The 22,604-nt window shown below is 43.7% G+C and overlaps 2 protein-coding genes across 6 annotated transcripts in view; both read left to right on the top strand.

Moving 5' to 3' along the window:
• The first annotated feature begins 3,352 nt into the window (after nt 1–3,352).
• Nucleotides 3,353–6,516, top strand: ZFAND2A (zinc finger AN1-type containing 2A). 5 transcript variants are annotated; one of them, XR_014226854.1, is made up of 6 exons: nt 3,353–3,502; nt 4,072–4,166; nt 4,863–4,994; nt 5,184–5,335; nt 5,868–6,114; nt 6,368–6,516. XR_014226854.1 is itself a non-coding variant. In XM_082291918.1 (6 exons), the coding sequence occupies exons 1-6, from the start codon at nt 3,448–3,450 to the stop codon at nt 6,375–6,377; spliced, it is 534 nt and encodes a 177-aa protein (XP_082148044.1). In that variant the 5' UTR covers nt 3,353–3,447; the 3' UTR covers nt 6,378–6,516. The 5 variants fall into 5 exon arrangements, 3 of the variants coding, with proteins under 3 accessions (XP_082148044.1, XP_082148043.1, XP_082148045.1); XR_014226855.1 differs by having other exon boundaries at nt 5,740–5,957; XM_082291918.1 differs by having other exon boundaries at nt 5,868–5,957.
• A 2,977-nt stretch (nt 6,517–9,493) lies between these two features.
• The window catches only part of CHLSN (cholesin), a 120,509-nt gene continuing 107,398 nt past the window's right edge, over nt 9,494–22,604 (top strand). The window contains exons 1-2 of the mRNA XM_082292051.1: nt 9,494–9,532; nt 10,784–10,926. Of these exons, the coding sequence (XP_082148177.1) occupies nt 10,798–10,926 (129 nt within the window). The 5' untranslated portion in view covers nt 9,494–9,532; nt 10,784–10,797. The remainder of the gene's footprint in view (nt 9,533–10,783; nt 10,927–22,604) is intronic.

Raw genomic sequence — 22,604 nt, 5'->3', positions numbered from 1 at the left:
GGGACACGGGGAAAAGCAATAGGCCTCCTCCCATGAAAGCTAGAAAGGAAGTAGAAGGGATGGATGGGGAAAGAGGAGGCAGAGAGTCTGTGCAGACACAGGGGAGGGAGGTGATCCCCATCCATTCCACCCAGTGTCACCATTCTGGTAGCAAAGGGGCCAGGCCTTCCCTTTGCAGATCAGGTTATGTAAAACTAACACTCCACAGGCTGCCGGGGAACGGTGCCTCCCCCAGACTCCAGCAAGTTAGTTACACATAGCTTTCCTTTCACAAATCCACGTTGGCTGCCCCTAATCAAATTCTGCTTCCCAAGCAATTTCCCTTGCTAATTCCTCCCGAATCAGCCCTAACGCACCTATCCCCCTTGTCGCTAAGCTAGCCAGCCTCTAATCACACACTGCACTGTGTGATCCCTTCCCAAGTAATACAGGGTTTGGCACTTTCCTCTGGTTCTCAGCAGCCTAACCTGTCAGGAGCAACCTTCTAAAAATATCACTAAAGACCTCAGCTAATTTCTAATCCTCATTTCTATTAAGACGGCTGCCTGTACTATGTGGGTTTCCAGACTTGGGATTTACAGTCTTCCTTAAGAGCATCTAATCTGCGCAGAGCCATTTCTGTTGTTATCCATAAGCAAACTCCTCCCTTCTCCACCACAAAACATGATCCCTTTGGCAGCGGCTCTCCAGTCTGCAGGGCACTCTCAGCCAGCCAGGGAAGACACCAGCCTCTTCCTCTCTGCTTAGCTCACCCCATTACTTTTTGGCAAGCCTTCCCAGGGAGATCACTGGCCTCCCACTCCTCTCAGGTACTGGGTAGGTGTTTTGTATGAAACAAATCAGCCTGTGAGCTCTGCAGGATGTGGGGTTTTTTTGCACCTCCCAAGTTTTTGAGTTGTGTAAATCGTGTAAGGAAGCTGATACATAATAGAGCCAAGCTCTTGAAGCACCTTGGATAACTAGACTTTCTCTTCCTATTTGTATTTGGGTATTTTTTGCTGTTTCCTCTTCCTTTTTAAAATTCACCCGTCCCAAACTGCCAGAACCAACCAAGTCAGAAGAACAAAAGAAACAGAGGAGAGTGCTATACTCTGGCTGTCCCCTGGCACACACCAGGGATCTGGCTCAGCCCAGGCAAATGAAGTCTTTTTAATCACAGGCCACTGGCCAAAGAACCCTGGTGGAAGATGCTGCAGGATTGTATCATCGAGCGCCAGGCATGTCTGTGTCCAAAAGGAGCACTAAAGAACACCCAGAGCTCTCCCTGGGCTTGAGAGCACCAGGCTTTGCATCAAACGCCACAGTGGAGGAGGTGGAATCAGAGCCTGCCCTTCACAAACCAAAGATGTGTGGCAGAACCCAGTGCTCTGTCAGCACAGCTGTTCTGTGGAGTAAGGGTTTACATGAGGAGATTTGGTAATCTTATGGGTTCAGGAGAGAAAATTAATTGAAGAGTGGGAAGAGTGTCTAGCCGATGACATGGTATCATTTAATCCAGCAGGGAAGTGCTCCAAGTGGGTTGGCTGTCAGCTGGCACGCACAGCAGGAGTCACGAGTGCCACGTTGGAGGGTGACGTGGAAGGTGGAGGAGTGGCACATGCCATTCCCAGAGTTTAACAGCGCAAAGTGGCCTGTGCGGGCAGTCAGCACATGCAATCCTAACGCGCCCCTTCGACCTCATGGCTCCACTCTGCATCTGAGTCATGCACTACAGCAGAGTCAGGTGTTTTCCAGGGAGAGCAGGGGCAGAACAACACTTTGTCATTTCTCAATCCTGTAGCAAATGTCATGAAATCAATAGTCCTCCTCTGTTCCGTGTGAAGCCAGTATTGTCACACACCTCCAAGATCAGCATTTCTAAAATACACCTTGATCTCAAGGTGCCTTGCCAAAGTGAGACAAGCATTTAAAAACAGAGACCAGGTGGGAAAGTTTCTGGTTGACTTGTGCAAACCCACAGCTACAGCTGAGGCTTGTCCACCCAAACCAGTTAGCACAGTCCACTCAAACCATTGCAGCTTGTCCACCCTGACCAGTTTAGCCCATGCTGAAGTCCTGCAGCAGGGCCCTGAGCACCAGCCTGCTGTGACAGAGCTCTCATTAAGCTCTCTGAATTTATTTTGAAGTTCAGAAGTACCATAATTTAAGCATTGCAATCCAGAGGGATGGTGCAGCAGCTGAAGCTGTGACGAAAAACCGAAATAAGAATGGCAGTGGCAAAGGGCTATGGCACTCCAGTGATCCCAGTCCGACGTGGGCTTTACTGTGTCCTTCTCCCACATGTGTCCCATGGCTATGACAGCCCTGCACTCTGACCCCTTTGGGCACCTGCACAACAGGGAACTCACAGCAGCAGCAATGCTTGTGGATGTGATGCCTTGCGGAAGCTGGAGAGCCCTTGCCTTCATTACCAACCCGTCTCACCTCCACCCTGAACTCAACTGCATGCCCTTCCCTTTGCCCTGTTGCCCCAAGTCCTTTCTCACCCCAATCCCCATCCCCATTCCCATCCCCATTCCCATTCCCATCCCCATTCCCACCCTCATCCTTACCCCCATTCCCACCCTCATCCCTATTCTCATGCTCATCCCCATCCTCATCCCCATTCCCATCATCTCCATCATCCCCATCCCCATCCCCATCATCTCCATCCCCATCTCCATCCCCATCATCTCCATCATCCCCATCCCCAATCCCCAATCCCCATTCCCAATCCCCCATCCCTCGTCCCCACCCCCTATTCCCCATCCCCCGTCCCCGTCCCCATCATCTCCATCATTCCCATCCCCAATCCCCAATCCCCATTCCCAATCCCCCATCCCCCGTCCCCACCCCCTATTCCCCTTCCCCCGTCCCCGTCCCCATCCCCCGTCCCCATCCCCCGTCCCCGTCCCCGTCCCCATCCCCAATCCCCAATCCCCATCCCCCATCCCCCATCCCCCATCCCCATCCCCATCCCCATCCCCCATCCCCATCCCCATCCCCATCCCCCATCCCCATCCCCATCCCCATCCCCATCCCCCATCCCCATCCCCATCCCCATCCCCCGTCCCCGTCCCCGTCCCCATCCCCATCCCCCATCCCCATCCCCATCCCCATCCCCATCCCCATCCCCATCCCCATCCCCATCCCCCATCCCCCATCCTCCATCCCCATTCCCATCCCCCATCCCCAGGCCCCGCCCCCAGCCGTGACTCAGCCGCCCCCCGGCCTCCCATTGGCTGCCCGCCGGGCACGCGCAGCAGGCGGCGGCGGCGGCGGCGCGCCATTGGCTCGGGCGGCCATGACGTCACGGGGGCGGCCGTGCGGCGGGAGCGTGACTCGGCACGAGGCTGCGCTGAGTCAGCGCCCGGAGCCGATAAAGCGGCTGCGCCCGTTCCTCTGTGCCCGTCCTTGTCCGTGCCCGTGTTCGTGTTCCCATCCCCGGAGCGAGGGTCCCGCCGCACTATGGAGCTCCCGTGGCTGGGCGAGCACTGCTCCGAGCGCTCCTGCAAACAGCTGGGTAAGTGCGGGCTCGGACCGAAGCCCCGGGCTGAAGTCGCCGAGCAGCGCCCGCGCGGGTGGACTCGTCACGGAGGGGTAAGGCGTGTACCGGGGGCCGCTCCTGTCCCCCGAGGCTGTACAGGGCTGCTGTGGGTAGTGGCACGCACCAGTGCTGCTGCTGGAGTGCCCCCTCAGTAGGTCTAGGGAAAGAGTGCTAGCTGTTGTTGCTGTGTGTGTCAAACTGCTAAGGGATGGCTTTTCGTGAATAAAATTATTTTTGAAGCTGGGCTTTGGATTTGTGCTTCAGCTCTTAGCTCTTGACTAGTTGCTTACTAAGGTTTCTGTGTTCGAGGAGCTCCTGAGGTGCTTATGGCTTGTGTTTGTCTTACACTGCAGATAAAAAGAGGAAAACTTATCACTCTTGGGTTTTCAGTTTTAATATTTGTGAAGAATGATCTAATGTCTTTAGAGAGAATTGGATTGTGACTAGACAAAAATTTCTTTAGAATTTGTAGCCTTTTGTGCGTACCCTTGGAGTTGTTAACTTTGTGCTGTGAAAATCTGTTTTCTTTTTTATTCTTCTCCCAGATTTCCTTCCTCTGAAGTGCGACGCATGTGGGGAAGTCTTCTGTAAAGATCACATCCGTTATGATGACCACAAGTGCAGCTCTGCCTACAAGAAAGTGAGTTCCTGTATGACGTGAGTCAGTAATTCACCCTGCAAATTGCTAAGTCATTTATAAGGGCTGCTCTGAACCTTCATCTGTGGTTTCAATAAAAGTGGATGGGAGAACCACAAGATGCAAGTTAATGATGCATCCAGATTTCAAATATATAGAAACATGACATTTCAGAGGTCACTACTGATAGATTCTAGTTTCTTTCTCTCATAGTACATCTCCTTAGAGAGGAGTGCTTTATATTTTAAACAATGTATTGTGGTCTAAAATTTTCTGCAGTCCAAGTCCTGTAAATTGAAGGACAACAAACATGAAACTACAGAAGAAATAAATAGAACAAGTGGCGCCAAACTTTGATCTCTGGCCTGTACTTGGGCTTTGAGGTATTCAAAGGCTGTAATTCCTGAAAAGCCAAAAGGATATTTAAAGTCAATTTACCAAATATGTTGCTACAAATTGATTTGGCAAAGCATGTCTGCATGATTTTTGGAAATTGATTTGCAGTTACTGTTGTGAAGTGTATCTTTAAGAGCATTAGCAAATGAGACCATGAAACACTTAGGAATATGCTTCTATCACCTATGGGTAAGAGAAGAGGAAAGACAGAAAAATAGGGTTGGACTTGATTATCTTAAAGGTCTATTTCAACCTAAACAATTCTGTAATTCTGTGATTCTGATCTGTGTTGTGTGTTCTTAGAATGTGCAGGTCCCCGTGTGTCCCCTCTGTAACACACCTATCCCAGTGCAGAAGGGAGAAATCCCAGATATTGTGGTTGGAGCACACATAGATAAGGACTGCAAATACAATCCCGCACAGCAAAAGCAGAAGGTAAGAAAACTGCTGCTGAAGTCTAAACTCTCTTCCTAATGCTTGTGAAGCTGGGCCTTCTGGCAGCAGACTGTGTAAAAACTTGCTCTGCTTCATCTTAGCTCTAAGGGCACTTGAACATTTGTGCTTTAACTTGGTCATTGCTCAGAGAAAGCAAACATTGCCAACTTCCTGTCCTCTCTTACTTAGATCTTCACAAACAAATGCTTAAAGCCAGGCTGCAAAAGGAAAGAGATGATGAAGGTGGTTTGTGAACAGTGTGGTGGCAACTTCTGCATCAAACACCGGCATCCTCTGGATCACGACTGCAGAGGGAGCAGCCAGCCCATCTCCAAGGCAGGGTGAGCTGTACTTGTGGTACTTCAGCTCAAGATGAGATTTCAGGGCTGGTATCACAGGTTGGTGGGGAGCTTAGACAGACAGGGAATTCTGGAAACTACAGGTCATCTCAATAAAATAGCCATGAGTTCCTCTTTGCATCTCAGGCTGAATTTCTGAAATGTCAGCCTTAATTTCTGAGCCAAGAGAAAAGGCTTATCAAATGCTTTCCTGAATTTTCAAGCTTACCTGTGTCAGTCTCTCCTAATTGAGAATAATCGCTGGCCAACTCAAGCACCCTTTGAGATCTGGCTCCAAATACTAGAATCCTAAAGCTCTGTCCAGCACCGTGAAGTAACCACGAATAATCAATACCCTGACAAGCCAAGTTTAAACTTAATTTTAATAAAAGATCTGTTTCTTGCAGGCAGACATACCTTGACTGTTCTGTGCAGTAGGAGTGTGAGATGTGTGACAGATGCAGATGATTAAACTGGATGGAAGAGTGGAACTACAGAGTGCATGGGTGCTGAGCCTGGTTGTATTTGTTCCTAGATATGCAGCTCTGATGAGAGCCTCTCAGCCCACCTTCAAGTCCCCGGGAGCAATTGGAGTGCCATCTAATGGGAATCGTCAGCACAACAGGTATCAGTGGCACAAGGAGTAAAAGCAAACATTTCTTACGACTTGGCTGCTGTCCCCACGGTCACCAGTGCCACTGTCACACCTCTAACTGCTCTAGAGTTGGCAGCTGACCTGTAAATGCTGTTGGGAGCGCAGCACAGGGGCTCTGACAGCACAGGTAAATCCCTGCTTCTCCACAGTGATTAAAGTGGCCACATAGCCCACAAGCATGAGGACACCAAATTGTTGTATTTGCAGCTTGGTCTCCCACCTGCTCAGTGAGTTTGGAAAAATGGTGTGTCATCAGAATGCTGAGGAAAGCACAGCAGACACCTGAATTACATTAAATGGCCCAAGCTCTTCCCTGGCATGTTGTAACTCCTTGTGACTGGAAGTTCGAGCTGTGTAACCAGTGCATTTTTGTCTTTCAGGTGCAGATAGTAGAGGCTCTTCACATCTGGATCAAACCTTTATTTTAGAGTTAATCTTTTCTCTCTCTCTTTAAATTTCTATGCAATTAACTTATTTTTGTATCATCATTTTGTGTGCATTCAATAAACTGTTACCCTTTCCAAGCCAATGTTATTTGTTCCTATATTTGGAATAAGAACTTCAATACTATGAAAAATATTTGATATAGTAAACTGGGGGATGGTAGTAGGAGGAAGATTACAACTGGTACAAAATACAGCCAGCTTTGCTTAGGTCAGGCCAAGCCAGAACTAGGAATCTCCCAAAATGAGAATCTGAAATACAAGCTAGTGTCATATGTCTCAATCCCTCACATCAATGTGAAGCGAGTTTATATAAGCTTCCTCTTGGTTTCTGAGTGTCATTGGAAGAACTTTATTTATAAAGCTATACCCTCTTTTTTTTTTTTTTTTTCAGGCCCTGTCTGAAGGCTAGTGCTCACAGAGGCATGTGCAGTATAATTCTTCAACACGGATTGCCTCTTAGACAGAAATCTAGATTTGCAGGGATATATTTGTGGTTTCAGGCAGAGAAGGAAGCCAGAGAAAGTAGCATTAACTGTGTCTCATGAAATGAGAATAAGGCCAAAACACAGCATTGTTTAGGGAGGCTGCTCTTGCTGTCTTCCTGAAAAGCTTGAACAAATGCAGTCATAACAGATAATGCTCCATCTATTATCCTGATCAGCTCTCCAGGCTCTTTAAAACTGCATGAGTATCCAGCTGCTTAGCTGGAGGCCCGAAATATTGTAGGTTGATGAAATGGAAATGTGCTGTTAATGAACAATGCTAATTCCCCAGATGGGATCTAAGTAGGCCTCTCATCCAGCTAATTGTGAGAAAAATGCCAGGGCTTACAGATGGTGTCAGGGGGTCAGGACCTCAATTTCATGTGTCATTGGAGCCATTCCTCTGCATGCAGAGCTGCTGGGCTGGAGTGCTGGCTTAGGACTGACTGGAGGGTAATTGCAGCCCCTTCAATCCCTGGCAGCTGTGAGTGCCCAGTGCTGCTGAGGTGGGAGGAGGAGCACCTTGCAGAGGATGCCGAGTTCCTTGACCTGGGAAAAACAATCTTTGCTGATTCTGAAAGAGATAGAAGTGCAGTTAATGCATGTGCTTCATACAGCCTTGAGGGGTACTGCAGTTGTGCCAAGGCTGTTGTGTCTCTTCTCTTTAAAAAGTTTAATCCTTGGAGCTGGAATGCTTCCTAAGGAGGAAGTGTGGATTTATGGACCTTCACAGGGACAGCATGTGAACAGTCAATGCCTTGAGTCATAGGCCTTTCCTAAGAAAGGACAGATGTAATTTCTGGCCAGCACAGAACAAGTATCTGTGCTAGCTCATATTAATGTTTGGCCCAGTGTGATTTCTCATGCTAGAGAAGTCTTTTTGGAGAAGATCACAGCTAGTTGGCCAAACAGAACACGTACTATAGGTATGAGTTCCAACGTTCATATAATCTAATTTTTTGCAATCATGCAGCCAAGATTGTGATGTGACAGTATCTGTAATACTGTGCTTAACCACAGGATGTCACAATAGGATATGCAATAACACAGTCTTTATTTTAGGAAGTCTAAACATAGAAAACATTCTTTCCCTAGCCACATTGGAGCAAAAGCTTAAATTACAACTTCAGTTTTAGGTACCACCACCCTCTGCTTATCCTCTGTGTGCCAGCGCCCTAACTCAGCCCTAGCACATTGCTGTATTTTATATACATTTTATATCTTTTGTGTATAATTTCTAACTGGTTCCATGTACCCCACCGGTGGTTTGGGAAGGGGATTCCATGGACACAGCCCAGGGCAGAGAGGCTTTCCCAGCCCAGCAGCAGTGGCAGGGGGACGGGAGGGCACCTCAGTGTGGGGAGGAGGTGGAAGAGGAGGAAAGCAGAAGCTACCTCTTCCCATCAATGCCTGCCAATGGTACAGGGACTTGTTTGCCAGCACCACCTGCTCCCACATCCAGCATCTCAGCTGCTGCTGGGATCCAAGCAAAGGGGAGCAACAACGCTGTCTCAGGTTGTCCTTTAAAAAATGTGTCATCTATGTGTGTGTTTGTGGCAAAAATTCTGGCCCTTAAATTACCAAGAGTAGGTGGAAAAGTTTGTGCATGTGGTATTTATAGAAAATGAAAGCATGGAAACCAATTTGCTGCCTGGAAATTGTCCTCGGAGGTGTTTTCTCGTCCTGTCAAACCACACCCTTGGCCTCTTCCCACGCATTCCACCAGAGCCCATCGGGACACGGGTAACACTGCCTCAGACTTCAGGATCTTTTAGCACCTGGCTTTTAGGATCTGCAGGCTCAAAGGGATCACAGCCGTTGTCCAGAGAGCCACACCTCAGTGTATCAGCGGCGGCCACAGCCCCCACGCCACCCTGCTGTGACCAGCGGCACCCGACTCGTGTGGGGAGCGCCGGGCTGGCTTCCACCGCGTGTCCCACAGTGCGGGGTGGGAGCTGCCAGGCCCCAGGATCCCCGTCAGGCCGTGGGTGGATCCCGTGAGGCCCCGGGGATCCCCATCAGGCCGTGGGTGGATCCCGTGAGACCCCGGGGATCCCCATCAGGCCGTGGGTGGATCCCGTGAGACCCCGGGGATCCCCATCAGGCCGTGGGTGGATCCCGTGAGACCCCGGGGATCCCCGTCAGGCCGTGGGTGGATCCCGTGAGACCCCGGGGATCCCCGTCAGGCCGTGGGTGAACCCAGCCAGGCGCTGGGGGTCCCTACCAGGCCACGGAACGATCACTGCCAGGGCATGGGGGATCGCAGGCAGGGTGCAGGTGGATCCCTGCCACGGTCAGGGTGGATCCCGGTGAGGCCCTGGGACGGTCCCGATTTTGGGAATCTCCCAGGCAAAAGGGCGGAGCTGCGGGCGGATCTCGGCGCGGGAAGATGGCGTCACGCGCGCCGCCAGAAGCCGGTAGAGCGTTCCTCGGCACACGTGTTCCTGGTGGGCGCTTTAACTCCGAGCGGGGCTCCCTATTGGCCAGCGAGGTGATTGACAGCCCGAAAGCCAACCAGGTGCCTCCGTTCTGTCCCCGTAGCCAATGAGAGGCAGGGGGCGGGCGGCGGCGCCAGCGTGGGGCTCAGTTGAATGTGTCGAGGCGGCGGCTGCGGGAGGTGCGTGCGGGAACGGGTGGGGGCCGCAGCCCTGGGTCCCCCCGGGGTGGCGGCGGCGGCTCCTCCGGGGGTCCCCCTGCCCGCCCGGAGCTGCGGGAGGGGCGGGGAGGCCCGGCCCGGCCCGGCCTGGCCACGCCACATGCGTGGCGGTGGCTGAGTGGGCTGCGGTGGAGCCGGGGGTGTGCGCTGGGATGTGAACCAGGCAGGTGTGTGGGGACTCGCAGCCGGGTTCGCGTGTCGGGAAGCGAATCCGGGCGAGCTGGTTATGAAGCGGAGCCGGGTCCTGTGCAGGGGAGCCGGGGGTAGGGGCTGGCCTTGGGGTGCCCTCCTGCCCAGAGCATGGCCGTGCCCGACACGTGCCAGGTGTGGCTCCGGTGTCACTGAGGTGCCAAACCCCTCCTGTGGCAGCTTCTGCCGTGTTGGGAACCTCCCAACATGGGTTTGTGGGTTGCTTTTATATTTCAGAGTGTGTTTCAAGGTAAATATTTGTGATTGAGACGCCAGTTGCCTGTGTAGTGAAACTGACGCTGAAAGTGACAGTGTTGGGGTAACTGGGGAAAGCCACTTAAATCCGATTTTCTCACAAAGAAATAGTAGGGAGTTACAACTAGACCTGGTTTCAGAACCGTGTTTTCTGCAACTCCTTCGCCCGTATGTCAGTCTAAAATTAAAGCTAATGAGACAGTTCTTCAAGCGTAGTTGTACCACATTAACCTGTATGAAAACAGAAAAAGCCGTGCAGTTTAAACAGAAGTAGTGGCTTAAATCCCTGTAGCAATCCACTAGGCTTACTTGTGAGTGCACACCGATGTGTATTAATGAGATGACTAATAGTCACATGAATGTATTTTGCGTTGAGAGAGGTCTCATTGGTGTTACCTGAGGTAGACAGTTGATCAAACAGTTTGAATGTGGTGTGTCGTCACCTGCAGAAACCACTGCCTCAAGTATGGGGAATTCATATTTCACTGAGGCATTTTCCACAACAGGGCCCCAGAAGACAAAAGGTGTGGAGATTCCTACAGGAGACTGGCATTTGAGTTTTACAGTGCCTTAACTACAATGTATTCCTAAAGGAGACATGAAAATTCTCCGAAATGACCCAAATTTCAGTGCAGACGTACATTTCACAGTTAAGCAGTCACAAATAATTACCATACCAGTGTAATTATAGTATAACTGTCTGTATATGAGACTGCCATTTAATATTAAAAAAGGTTCTAACTGTGGTTTTGAACCTTTCTGTTGCAGAACAGCATTTTAGAATGCCGAAAATGATTGTGGAAAACAAAGAAAAGAAAGCAGAAAAAAGAAAAAAGCTGAAGCAACATGTGGCCCAAAAGGATGAGCTGGAAGTGGAAACTAAACCGAAGAAGAAGAAGCAAAAGTTGCAGGTTTGGCTCTTTAATCCAATACAATATGGATTTGTTGTTGCTGTAGATTCTGTTCTGAACATGAGTGTAGTGTTGCATTCAGTTGCAGTGATTCCTTGGATGCAATATGCCTAGAGTGAAAGCTAAACGGAAAAGAGGAATTGAGCCAAATCTGGGTACAGTCGTGGCAGGCAGAGAGGTGATCTCTGTTTGTTTTGGATGTTTCTGTGACAGGGAATGGATGTGGGTGAAATGTGAACCAAGTGAGGAGCTGTCATATGGCAGTCTCGGTGTAGCTTCAGTCTTCATGTGATCCTGAGTGCCTGGGAAAGCATGAAAGATGTTTTCTTGGAAATTCTCCTGGTTTTTGGACAGAATGTCAAGTGGCCAGAAGGTGTCAGCAGTCCCTTTGTATTGCTGAACATTTTATGAATTGTTTTATGAGAATGAAATTAGGAATCTCAATTTGTTACTTAAGTGGAAACTTGGAGCTGGAAGGTTTTTTGGGGTTTTTTTTGTGATGGAAATTATGCATAAACAGGACAATCCAGTTCTGCTGTTCTTTAGTGGTTTCTGTGGAATGAGGATCAAAGAACTAGAAAGCAGTTCAAGAAGTGGAGAGGGAAAGCAGTTTTTTTTCCTCAGGAATTCTTGAGGATCACCTCAAGAAGCCATGGTCTTAATTCTCTTGTGTTTCCTGGCCTAACATAAAATAGATGTGAAAACTGCTTGTTACTTCCTTTATCATGAGATGTATAGGTCAATGCAGATCATATAACTAAAAATTAGTACTTATTTTGTTGTTAGAGTTTAGTTAAGCTTATTGGCAAGAACCTATTTAAAGAACTTTTGCATTCATAAGTGTCTCTAGGTATTGCATTTAGAGATGGGGAAGCTTAAAATAAAAAAAGCCAGCCTATTGGCAGAAGCTACTCAGAGGTCTGTACATTTTTGAATTTTGAACTTGGCATAAATGTTCCTAAATAGGAAAAGACTGCATCTTTGTCAAAGCAAAAATAGGAAATTTTGCATTTATAGCTGAATAAGAGGGAATGTTTCTCTTTTCCTTTGCATTATAGACTGTGGATTTGCAGTGCTAAAGTTGAATTTGAGTGAAAATAATTTTCCAGAATAAAGCAGTGTGAAATTGAAATGTCAAAATGAAAATTTTATTGCCTGTGACAGTCTGTATAACTTCATGTAAAACTGCCAAACATTCCAGGTGGGCTTCAAGCCCCTGGCAAGTGGGGCCTTTTTGGACCATCTGATGTCTAATGTTAAGTTCTTAGAACACCCAAATGAGTTTTGTGGGCTGTGCAGACTGTAGGACTGTGAAAGGAAGAGCAAATAGTCATGGAAAGAAGAATCCTTAATACTCTTAGGGAACACCAGTAAGCACAACAGTTCTTGGAATCATAAAAGTTGATGCCAGTGGGTGGCTTGAACATGTATATAGTGAGGTTTTGGGAATGCCATATAAGGTCTATGACAAGCCATTTCTTGGCATCAGCTTTATAAACTGTAACTGTTGACAGCAGGAAAGTCTAAGTTAATAGACCACTTTTTTTTTTATTTGTTTGAAATGAATGTTGAGTATGAAAAATGTGAGGCAGCTCTTAAACAATTTTACTTGAGGAGTGGTTAAAGAAAGGTAATTGCTTGGCAGTTTGGTTGTTACTCAGTGTAAGTATGCCCAGCTTTGTGGGAAATGCTTGGTTAAGGCACACTGGCAATTATGCTTTAAAGTGCTTTTGGTCATCAAACGTTGTCAGCATGGAAAGGGTAGTAGAGACCAAGGTAAAACTGCTCTGTGTGAACAGGAGGATCAGGAGGAACTCTGTGCTCAGTGTGGATGGTTCCAAGTAAGAAATCTGGAACAAAAATTGAGGCAACTGCTGAGAGGGTTTATTATGCACCCTTACTTTCTTTAATTTGATTTCTGTTACTTTAAAATAAGCTGGAATTTTGCTAGATCTACAGGAATTCCTGAATTATGGTGACTGGATTCTGATGAGCTGTGATTGGCTTTTAATGCAGTAACTGAATTAAAGAAAACTCTTTCTGGCATTCTTAAAGTAAGGATGGGTAGGCTCCAGTTTTTCCTAAGGAGTCTCATATGTGGTAGGAAGCAGTCAAAGTGTTTGGTGGGATGGAGGTTTATAGGTTTATTAAGTCACTTTCCTGTGATTGACTTTTTTTTTTATTATTATTTTTATTTTTTCAATTCCAGTACAGCAAGTTTAATCTCCAAAGTGGAAAATACAAATCTCTAATTGATTTTGTAACAGAGCTGCAGGCAAGCTGAGGTGTGTTTTAAGTGACTGGATTTAGTGTACACTGATCATTCCTTCAAGAAATTTGTTTCAAAAATTCTTACCAGCCTTAGACTAAGGCATTTTTCCTTGGAACAACTTGACCTTTCAGAGTAATCTTGATGTTTTATTGATTTTCATCTACTCAATTTCTTCTGTTTACACTAAATAGCAGTAAGCAATTCAAGACCAATATGAATGTTTTCATGAGTGATCTTAGAACCACACAGCTCTAAATAAGACATCTCTAGTGGAGCCGAGTTTTAAAGTTTAATTAAGTTTTAGATCTTAATTCAGCCTTGTGGTTTTTCTGATAGATTTTCCTAATGTTACTGTTCTATTTACCTACTGGAAATAATCCCGCGTTTTAAACAGATTTTTTTTTTTAAAATCACTGAACATTAGTTTTACATGTCTTTTAATTACTTTTATAGTTTACTAACATACTTATATGTTGAACTACCAGAATGTTTAAGTTTCTTCTTTCAAACTGTAACATAGGTGAAGAAAAGAGATTTAAAATGTGCCATCTAGCCTGGAGGTTTGAAGCTGAATATTGGCTTCTTAGGTAACAACTTCCTGATGGATCTTTTCTGACAAGTTAATTTTGTTTCAGTTCTCTGAAAAAAAAATATTTACAGTGTCATTAACGTGTCATCTTGAAGAAGCAGAACCCTTAGAAGTGTTTCTTTGCAGTTACCCCTGTTTTGCTTCTGTTTATGGATTTTTTCAGCCTTACTTTCAGCTGCCTCAATGCCACAAAGCTTACTGGAACAGCAGTCCTGACAGTTGCAGCTCTGTAGGTAGGGAACAACGTGTGGTTGCTTTGTTTCCCAGGGCTTTTTGAGTTCTGCCCAGAATGGCCTTACTGTGTCAAAAGGATCTTGTCGTTTACGGGCAGCTCTTGTTGCTGCAGTGCTGTTTGCAGAGCTGCTGGCTCTCTGCAGAACAGTAGGAAATTCTTTCAGAACAGAACATCTATTAGGCAAGACTCAAAATTTGTAATCCGTGGAAAACAGTATTAATTTCCTGTTCCTTCCCAATTTAGTCTAGTAAACATTGTAACTTCCAGGAAAATGACAATGACTAAGGGACGATCAATCTTTATAAATCAAATCCCCTTGGGTTGAAGGGTACTTTAGGAAGTGCTCATACAACCAGTGGGTACTTTCTTGTTATCTTCAGCGTTGCAAGTGGTTGGAGGAGGAGGAATCAACATTTTCCTCAGCTAAAGGCAGGATCAGTGGGAAAGGAATTTAATTTTTGAGATTCCATACAGATACTACAAACAATGGCAAATAAACAAGTAGCTCATGGTGTTTCTTTCATCGGAGCGTGCAGGTGCCCAAACAGAAAGATCTGTTTACTAAATGGAAAATGGCAAAATTTGTAAAGAAAGGGTTTTTCTGTTTGGCTTTTTGGAGGTTATCATAAAGAACAATATATAATTATTAAGCTGCAAAGCAAACCACAAAAAAAAAAAAAAGATTCTTTAAAATCACTGTTTGGTTGTAGCAGTGGAAAACCCCATAAAATTATGTTTAAGCTGTGCAGATAAACATCTTGGGCATGAGCTCGGTGGAATAACTAGGAATGCTACTTTGATATGATCTCTAATGCTGCTTGTAATCAGGTAACTGGGGTAATAATTTGAATGTTTAATGAATGCAAACCAGACATTGGTGCAGACTGATCCAGCAGATACTGCAAAGCTGTCATCAGACAGTGTATTTATTTGTTTGACAACACACTAATTCATCCCAAAGCCTGTTCGTGAAATAATGAGTTGTGGATGATTTGCAAACAAACTCAGTAATCCTTTATTGTTCCCTTAATTTATTTTTCTAATTAATGGGAAGCTTATCTTGTAGCCATCAAAATAACTTGGTTTATATTTTCCCACCCTAAAAAAATGCCATGAAGTTAACAACTTAGTGTGATGTTGCAGGATTTTCTTGTGATTACCAGGCTACCAATATTAGCTGTATCTTATACACATTAAAAGTATATTTTGGAAACTGTTTGCATTGCAATTCCACTGTCCACTCTTCCTGCAATTGTTTGCGTTTGCTGTGCTTGCTTAATCCTCTGTTGTAAGCATTAGTGTTATCTGGGGTTATTGATTTTTTTTTTTCAAGGAATATGTAAAAAAAAAAATCTTAAATATTGAAAAAAAAAAAAGGAAATAAATTCCAAAAAGTTACTTTTATTTAGCATAACCTCCTAGAATAAGAATCTCGTCTCACACTGGGTTTTTTTTGACCAGCTTTAAAGTATCTTTAACATGCAAATAGAGCTTTGTCCATGTTATGAAGAGAAGATGACATAATCTTTCATCTTCCCCCATCCCTCCATCTCCCCCTGTGCCTTGATGGAAAGATACATCAGCAGAAAGCAGTTTCCCAGTGATAAAGGGGGGGTGGGAGCTATTTCTCAAAGTGGCCAAGCTAAATGTCAGGATGGATATTATTGTGCTCTCGTTAATCTGCTGCGTTTTGTCAGTCTATAATTAAAACATTGGGCCTATTTCTCTTTGCTTTGGACTACCTTTCAGTTGAATGTCTATTCTTGGGTTATTTGCTTGGGCTTTTTTTACTTGCACAAAGAGACAAGTTTGCTGGTCCACTGGCTTCTAGTGCCTCTCTGTGTGGTGGCCTTCTGATAGTTATAGGAAATAATTACGAACCTCTAAATCCATGTGGCATTTATGGCTTACTGTGTGACATCTTGCTTGGTTAATCTGCTTTCTTATCTATGCAATATTTCTCAAATTAGGAAAATAAAGTAAAAAAAAAAGCCCAACCACAAAACAACAAACTTTGAGGGCAGCTGGTTATGGGACTGAAGCATTGGTTTCCTGCTAACACTTCTTCATCAGAATATTGATAGAGTTGCTTCAGATTATTTTATTAAATTACCATACATTTATTTATTTAAAAAAGGGGTAAATTTAATTGTGACATCCATGTAGTGTTTATAGAGAATAGTAGTAGGCCTTTTGTAAACAGACATGTCTAAGAAGGTACAGAATCATGTCTGAAATATGGATGTGCATAGATTAGGCTGAATAATTTTACATTCCTTTGAAAATTATTTTTGTAATGGTACGAATAGATTTCCCAGGAAAGAGTATTCACAGCTGGGAAAACAGTTGCTACTTTGAAGATGGTTTTCCCAGGCGAAAGGCTCACATCCCCAACTGTGTTTGGTATAAACAATATGTGGTGTATTTCTTACTTGTGTTTAAAGGAATTGTGCATTCTTCATTACATATTAGCCAGCAAGAGTTTCATGCTAATTCTGGGTATTTGCCTTAATCTGTATCCATTCAAAGTTAATTCCCTACTTTTATTAATAAAGCCAGGGTATTAAATTGATGGGGAATTTGGTGGTGAAACACAACAGTCCCTTCTTTGCTGTTAAGAAGGGAAATTCTTCCTTCTCTTCTTGGAGCACGTACTTGTTTCCTCTCAGCCCTCATTCTCTGCTTGATGGTGAGACCTTCCTTGATGGTTCTTGCTGGATTTCCAGTATAAATCCTTGCTTTCGTGCCTTAGCTGCAAATATCTAAACGTAATTGAAATTCAGGACAGGATTCTCACTTGTGGGTTGAATTTGTTGAGTGTTCAGTTGTGGAAGGAGCAAAGGCAAGGTCTGCTTGGCTGTGTCACCCAGCTCCAGTCCAGTGAGAACACTGGTTTTGCCCTTTTTCAATTATAAATTTGTTCTGGTTCTGTATTGATGACTTCTAACTCCTCATAGAGAGAGGCATCATCAATGAAAATTGCTGGAAAAGCCCCAAATGGTTCAGTATAGAAAACTTGGCACAAAACCTCAAAATATTTGTAACTTCAATTAAAAAAAAGTCCCATTAACATGTTTGAATTCACAAAATGCATTCACTTGGCAAGAAATTAACTTGTAAGCTTGAAAGGATGTTTGCTGCATTCTGATACAGGATAAAGAGCAGAGAAATGGGCATTCAAAGGCAATTATTCTTGACAGGGCTTAAAACTTGGAAATGTGTATAGTATAATATATTAATGCAGGCCTGATTCTTGTGGATTTGTTACTTCCTCTTTATTGCTCTTCATACTGTTTTGTTAATGTTAATTGGTTCAAAAAACCTAAAATGGCATGGATTTGGATATTTAAAATAAGCTTATTCTAAAAAGCAGCCCTGTCATTGATGAAATGCTGCTGCTTGTTTAAACAATGTGGGAGTCTGGTATAATGATTTTTATAAAACATATGACTTTTTGTGTGTTGATGAAATAGATTCAAAAATTTAAACCCACCAGTGTTTTGGCCCAGATAAAAGGGAGGTGGTGGCTCCTTCCATAGTATGAATGAGAAATGAGAAGTTTTCTCCTTCAAAATGCCTTTTGTGTTTAGATGCAATATTGTGGACCACATGAAAGATCAGTGTATATTTATGTATGTTAATAAATTACAGCATAGATAAAATGGCTCTTGGGTATTAGATCAAAGCCACACAGATTAATAAATACTTGGAAAGTGCTTGTCTGTTATATCCAACAAGTAATTAGAACAGAAAATTAATCTTTGACTTTTAGAACCTGCCTGAAATATCGAGAGTACAAGCATGAAGGTATTTGACAAGGGAACCAGACTCTGTCTTTGAATGCGTTTACCTGTTTCTAATTGAATCCCACAGGAGTTCTGTAGGACATCAAACGGAAGAGCATCAACCAGTGTTTTATTAAATTTCTCAGCATTATCTTAATAATTTGCATCTGTAAACCAGGCTATTGCAAACAGCATATACATATGGGCAGACAGCTCTTCCTGCCATCTCAGAGTTTGAAAGATGTCAAAGCTGTTCAGATAATGTACTGAGAGCTTAGAGCTGCATTGCTTAAAAGGGAGCACAGTGGTTATGTAAAGAGAAGATCCAAAGCATCCGTGGAAAAGACATGCTTTTAGTAACTGTTACTGCATCCTACCTTTATATTATGGACTGAATGCTAAAGGGGAGTTATTCGTCCTTACCCACTCGTGAAATAACTTGGTGGTTACAGAGCTGTTGTACTGAACTGTAATACAAAGGTCATTGGAACTGGTCATGGGCTTTTTGTCAACTTAGGAGCCTTCATGCACCTCACTGGCTCATTCTTTTTTCAAAAATACCTTTGGAATAGACAAGCTTTTCCTGTTTTATTATGCAAGTCCCATCTTTCATGGCTTTCAAGCCTGTACTCCAAAGGCATTTTTAAATAAACTTTTGAAGTTGGGGTTTTTTAATTGTAAAATTTACCATGCTTTGCTTAAACTGTGGTTGTCTTCTTTACAAGGATTTGTCTAGATTAAGTCATGATCTAGTTTGAGCTTAGAATAGAAGCAGTCAACTGTCCTGATCTGATAGGTCTTGGAATGAAATCTCTGGCCAAGACCCCAAAGGTCTCACTTGGTATCTGTGAGAGTCAGGAAGAGCACAGATCAGCAGGGAACAGGGGCAGATTTCCGTGGTCCTCGTGGACACCTTGTTTTGGGCTGAGGATGCTGTCAGGTTCTGTGTGTTCCAAAGTTGACTGCAGCAGTGCCTCTGCCAGCCAGGCTGGGCTTCTGATCCCACAACACTCCCAACAGTGTCACCCATCATCAGGCAGCTTTAATTAGCATAAGAAAATAACATGTCATGTTTCTCACTGTTCTGGAGAATGAACTTGTAATATCAGAAGTAATTATTCTGACTTTGTCTTTGGAAGCCAAGCAAGTTTATAAATTAAGTTCCCCCACAAGTCACTGTCTGTATCTTCCTCCCACCTTGATACTCACTTGACAGGTGGATATTTGGAATACTATCACATTGTTTAAGTGAGCTCTTTCCTTGGTTTCTTTCTGAGTTTGCTGTGTGCACTTCAGAGCACAAGAGTTAAAAGGTTTCTGTAGTCAGGTACAGGCTATTTCTCTTTTGTAGTTCTGAATGGAGAGAGAATGAAAGGAAGAAAATCTGATTTGCCATTAAATTACTGTTTCTATTGAGGGAATGCCTGGGAAAGGAAATATTTCTGCTGCTGAGGCAGAAAACAAATCTATCTCCAGCACTATTAGGCAATTCTACCACTGAGCTCTTTCTGTAAAAATCGCCTTAACTCCTATTCTAAGGACAATTCAACAATATCCTGATAATTTTCCTGTTTCTCTACTATGTCTTTTTTCTCCCCACAGTTTTTTAATAGTCCTTCCAGAAAACACATTCAATGTAATTTGGAAAGGTCTTAAAGCTTTTCGGTGATTTTGCTTGCAGGTCAAGTGAACTGGGACTTGTAAGCAAAGCTGCTGCTTTGGAAAGGCTTACCCTGCTGCATTAAATATTTATTTTGAGAAGGTAGGATTTTACTTTTTGGTAATGAACAGCTGAGTAGTTTAATTCAGACCTTTGAAATGTCTGTATATACCTGTAGCAGAGTGTTTGAACAATGTGAGAAAACAGGTTGGAAACCTGAGTATGGTTTTTATCGTGGGGGTTGAACAGTTTCAAAAGCCATTCTAAACAGGCAGGTGACTTTGTGAGACTCAGGCAAGCATCTTTATATTTTGTAGTGGCACTTAGTGGACATATGTAAAATAAATGAAGTAGCACGTAAGAAGGGGAGTTGAAAGTAGAGCTGATCCTGCACAGTTTGCAGTCCTGAGAGGGCATGGCTCTTGTGTTGGCACGTAGGGTGGCTCAATACGCAGCTGTTTATTCTGAGCTCCTGGCTGTGTCATGCTGCCATGTGATGGAATGGAAGTCTAAAAGGAAGCCCAAACCCAAGGGTTAAAAGTTTGTTGTATTAAATGTCACTGTGGAATAAATAGTTTGGGTAATACTGTTGAAGAAAGGACACCTAAATTATAAATATGGATGGAGGGTGTTCAGATTTTCATATCTGGTGTGTCTCTCTTTAAAACATAGCACAGGGCATGTGCCACAACACACCTCCCTGACAGCAGAGCTTAAGGGTGTAGAGAAAAGGTATTCTGTGTGCATGGCTTAAAAGTGACTTGTTCCCTATCACATGATGTTGCAATTTGAACATTAAAAAGGACAAACAAACAGTTAATTTGGCCCTGTGCTCTTCTGTGGTGAAAACATTAAATATTTGTCTGATGGTCTGAATAGGTAAGACTTAGAGTGAAATGGAAGGATACTGTCACTTAAATTCAAATCAAGCCCTTATCTTCGTTGTTTTCAATCAAAATCAAATTAATTCATTGGCTCACCTTCATGAGTAGCTATTAAAATTCAAACCTGCTTCTTCATGCACTCACTTGTTTTTAGTTATGCGGAAACAAGTTCCAATGGAATTAATGATAATCAGGGTTGAACTTGGCATGCTTTTACTTACGGTAAACCACTCTAACACATTTTTTATGTGACAATCCTAACCATTTAAAATTGTCCAGACAACCTTTTCCCTTTTGCAGTCTTAATAAACAGCTGAGAGAATACAGCAAAATCCTTACACGGGAAAAAATTCAGTTAGACTCTAACACAACTTGATGGCTGGAAAAAAGATTAGAGCCTGCACTGTACAGCCAGTGAATTTTGTTTGAAACACAGATACTTAGTCTGAAACTTTACAAGCATTTTCTTGTAAAACTTTGTGCTCAGGTTTTTTTTCAAGCTTTTGAAGGGAGAGGTGACTTTTCTTGCGTCTTGCCCGTATTATATCAACGCCTTGCACAGAATCTGGGATCGCCTGACTCACTGATTCAAATTCTCTTGTCACATGCCCTCCCATCCTGTAATGCTTTTCATAAATGAATCAAGCTTTATCTTTAGGCTGACCGACTTTGCATTTTCAAGGCGTGGATGTTGTGTCTTTGCAGTCAGTATTTAGTGTATCTCCTAAAACTTAAAAGAATGCAGTTACAGAATCTCTTCAACATGTTAAAGAGGTCTCACATAACTCTTTTGCTCGTATCTTTTTACACAGCTGAGGGAAGCCTGCTGCTTTCAGTTGCATCAGGTCCAGATCGCTGCTAGTTTGTGCTGTTTGCACTGATTTTGTTTCTAGATACTCAGTTATACTCTGTGCATTCAAGGCATTCCTGTGCTAAGGTATTGTTTTCAAAAGCAGTTAATGGCTTCAGGGAATTTTTGATTATTCCCTCTCTCCTCTCTTCTGTGAGCTTTTCCTAACACTAGACATTTCATGGCTGGAAACTTGCTATAGACTATTACAGCAAAGATTGTAAGCATCTGTGATAAACAGGTTTTTAAATCTCATCGTTGTCATCAGTCCAGTGTTTGAGAAAGGCATATGGAATCCTTTCCTTAAACTCAGCAATTAAACAATTTGTGAGAGACCAGAGGAAAAAAAAGTGAAGAAGTTGTATCAAAATTCTTGCTCCCATTGCTTTTTTCCTCTGCACTCTAGAAAAGGTTTTATTTCCTGGTGATTATGTTCTTTGAAATTAAAGAAAATGACATACCAAGCTGAGATCTTTTTGGTCCATGGATAGGCGAGTTACTGCAAGATGGTGGCTTGCAGAAAGCATGTTGTGTACATAAACACATGGAAGTTGTATGACATTTCTGTAAATATTACTTGGTCAGAGTTACTGTTAAAAAAAAAGCTTTGGGAATAAATGTGCAGTTTTTTCAGCTGGGAGAGTGCTTTGCATTTAAAGTAAGAAGTATGTTTAAATTTAGTAATTTCAGGCACAGTTCATAAGCCTGTGCCAAAATATCAGCAGTAAGGAATCATCAGGTATTGTAGATTTGTAATTGGGTTTTAAACATGCCATAAGTTGTTTTGGGCTGAGTAAATATTGTTTTCTTAATGCTATAGTAATCTGATCTTTCCTAGATTTCACTGTATATTACTGAGTATGATCACTTCGAAACAAGCTATTTTGTAGGATGCCTGAGCAGGCGTTTGGTATTGCTGTTTGTTTATTATTTTAAGCTTCTGCACAAAGACTTTCTTGATTTGTGTTCTGCAGGAGTAGCAGAAGGGCTTCTACCATAGCCTTGATCAAAAACATGATCACTGTATTGGAAGGAAGGAGGAGGGAAAAGGATCATATTCCTATAAAACCAAAACAAGCAAGAACTACAACTGAGAAAGTGTGTTCCTGTAACGCCAAATAAGTTCTTTATTCGTGGCAAGTGTCAGGGTTGCACAAACCTAATAAATCTGTAAGCTCAAGATGTGTCCTACTCCTCAGAATTGCATTGCCAAGACAATTATCCCTTCCTGCAGCTGGCTGTTGCCTGAAATTGCCATCCTTAATGGTGTGATTAATGTCTATTGGCAATCCATGGGACCTGAGTAATTGTGCCTAATTCCAAAAGGGAAAATACTGACGAGAAAGGGCTATGTGTGATGCAGCACAGTGGTGGGAGATGACTTGCTAAGTGTTTTTTAGCAA

This window comes from Coloeus monedula (assembly GCF_965178545.1).
Source record: "Coloeus monedula genome assembly, chromosome: 16".
NCBI lineage: Eukaryota > Metazoa > Chordata > Aves > Passeriformes > Corvidae > Coloeus > Coloeus monedula.
Note: the sequence above shows the minus strand (reverse complement) of the source record. Positions and strands in the feature narration are given on the sequence as shown.

Coding starts and splice junctions, on each gene's coding strand:
- ZFAND2A (XM_082291917.1), top strand. CDS start 3,448: ATGGAGCTCCCGTGGCTGGGCGAGCACTGCTCCGAGCGCTCCTGCAAA. Junction 3,503..4,071: donor GCGCTCCTGCAAACAGCTGG/GTAAGTGCGGGC, acceptor TTCTTCTCCCAG/ATTTCCTTCCTCTGAAGTGC. Junction 4,995..5,183: donor CCGCACAGCAAAAGCAGAAG/GTAAGAAAACTG, acceptor TCTCTTACTTAG/ATCTTCACAAACAAATGCTT.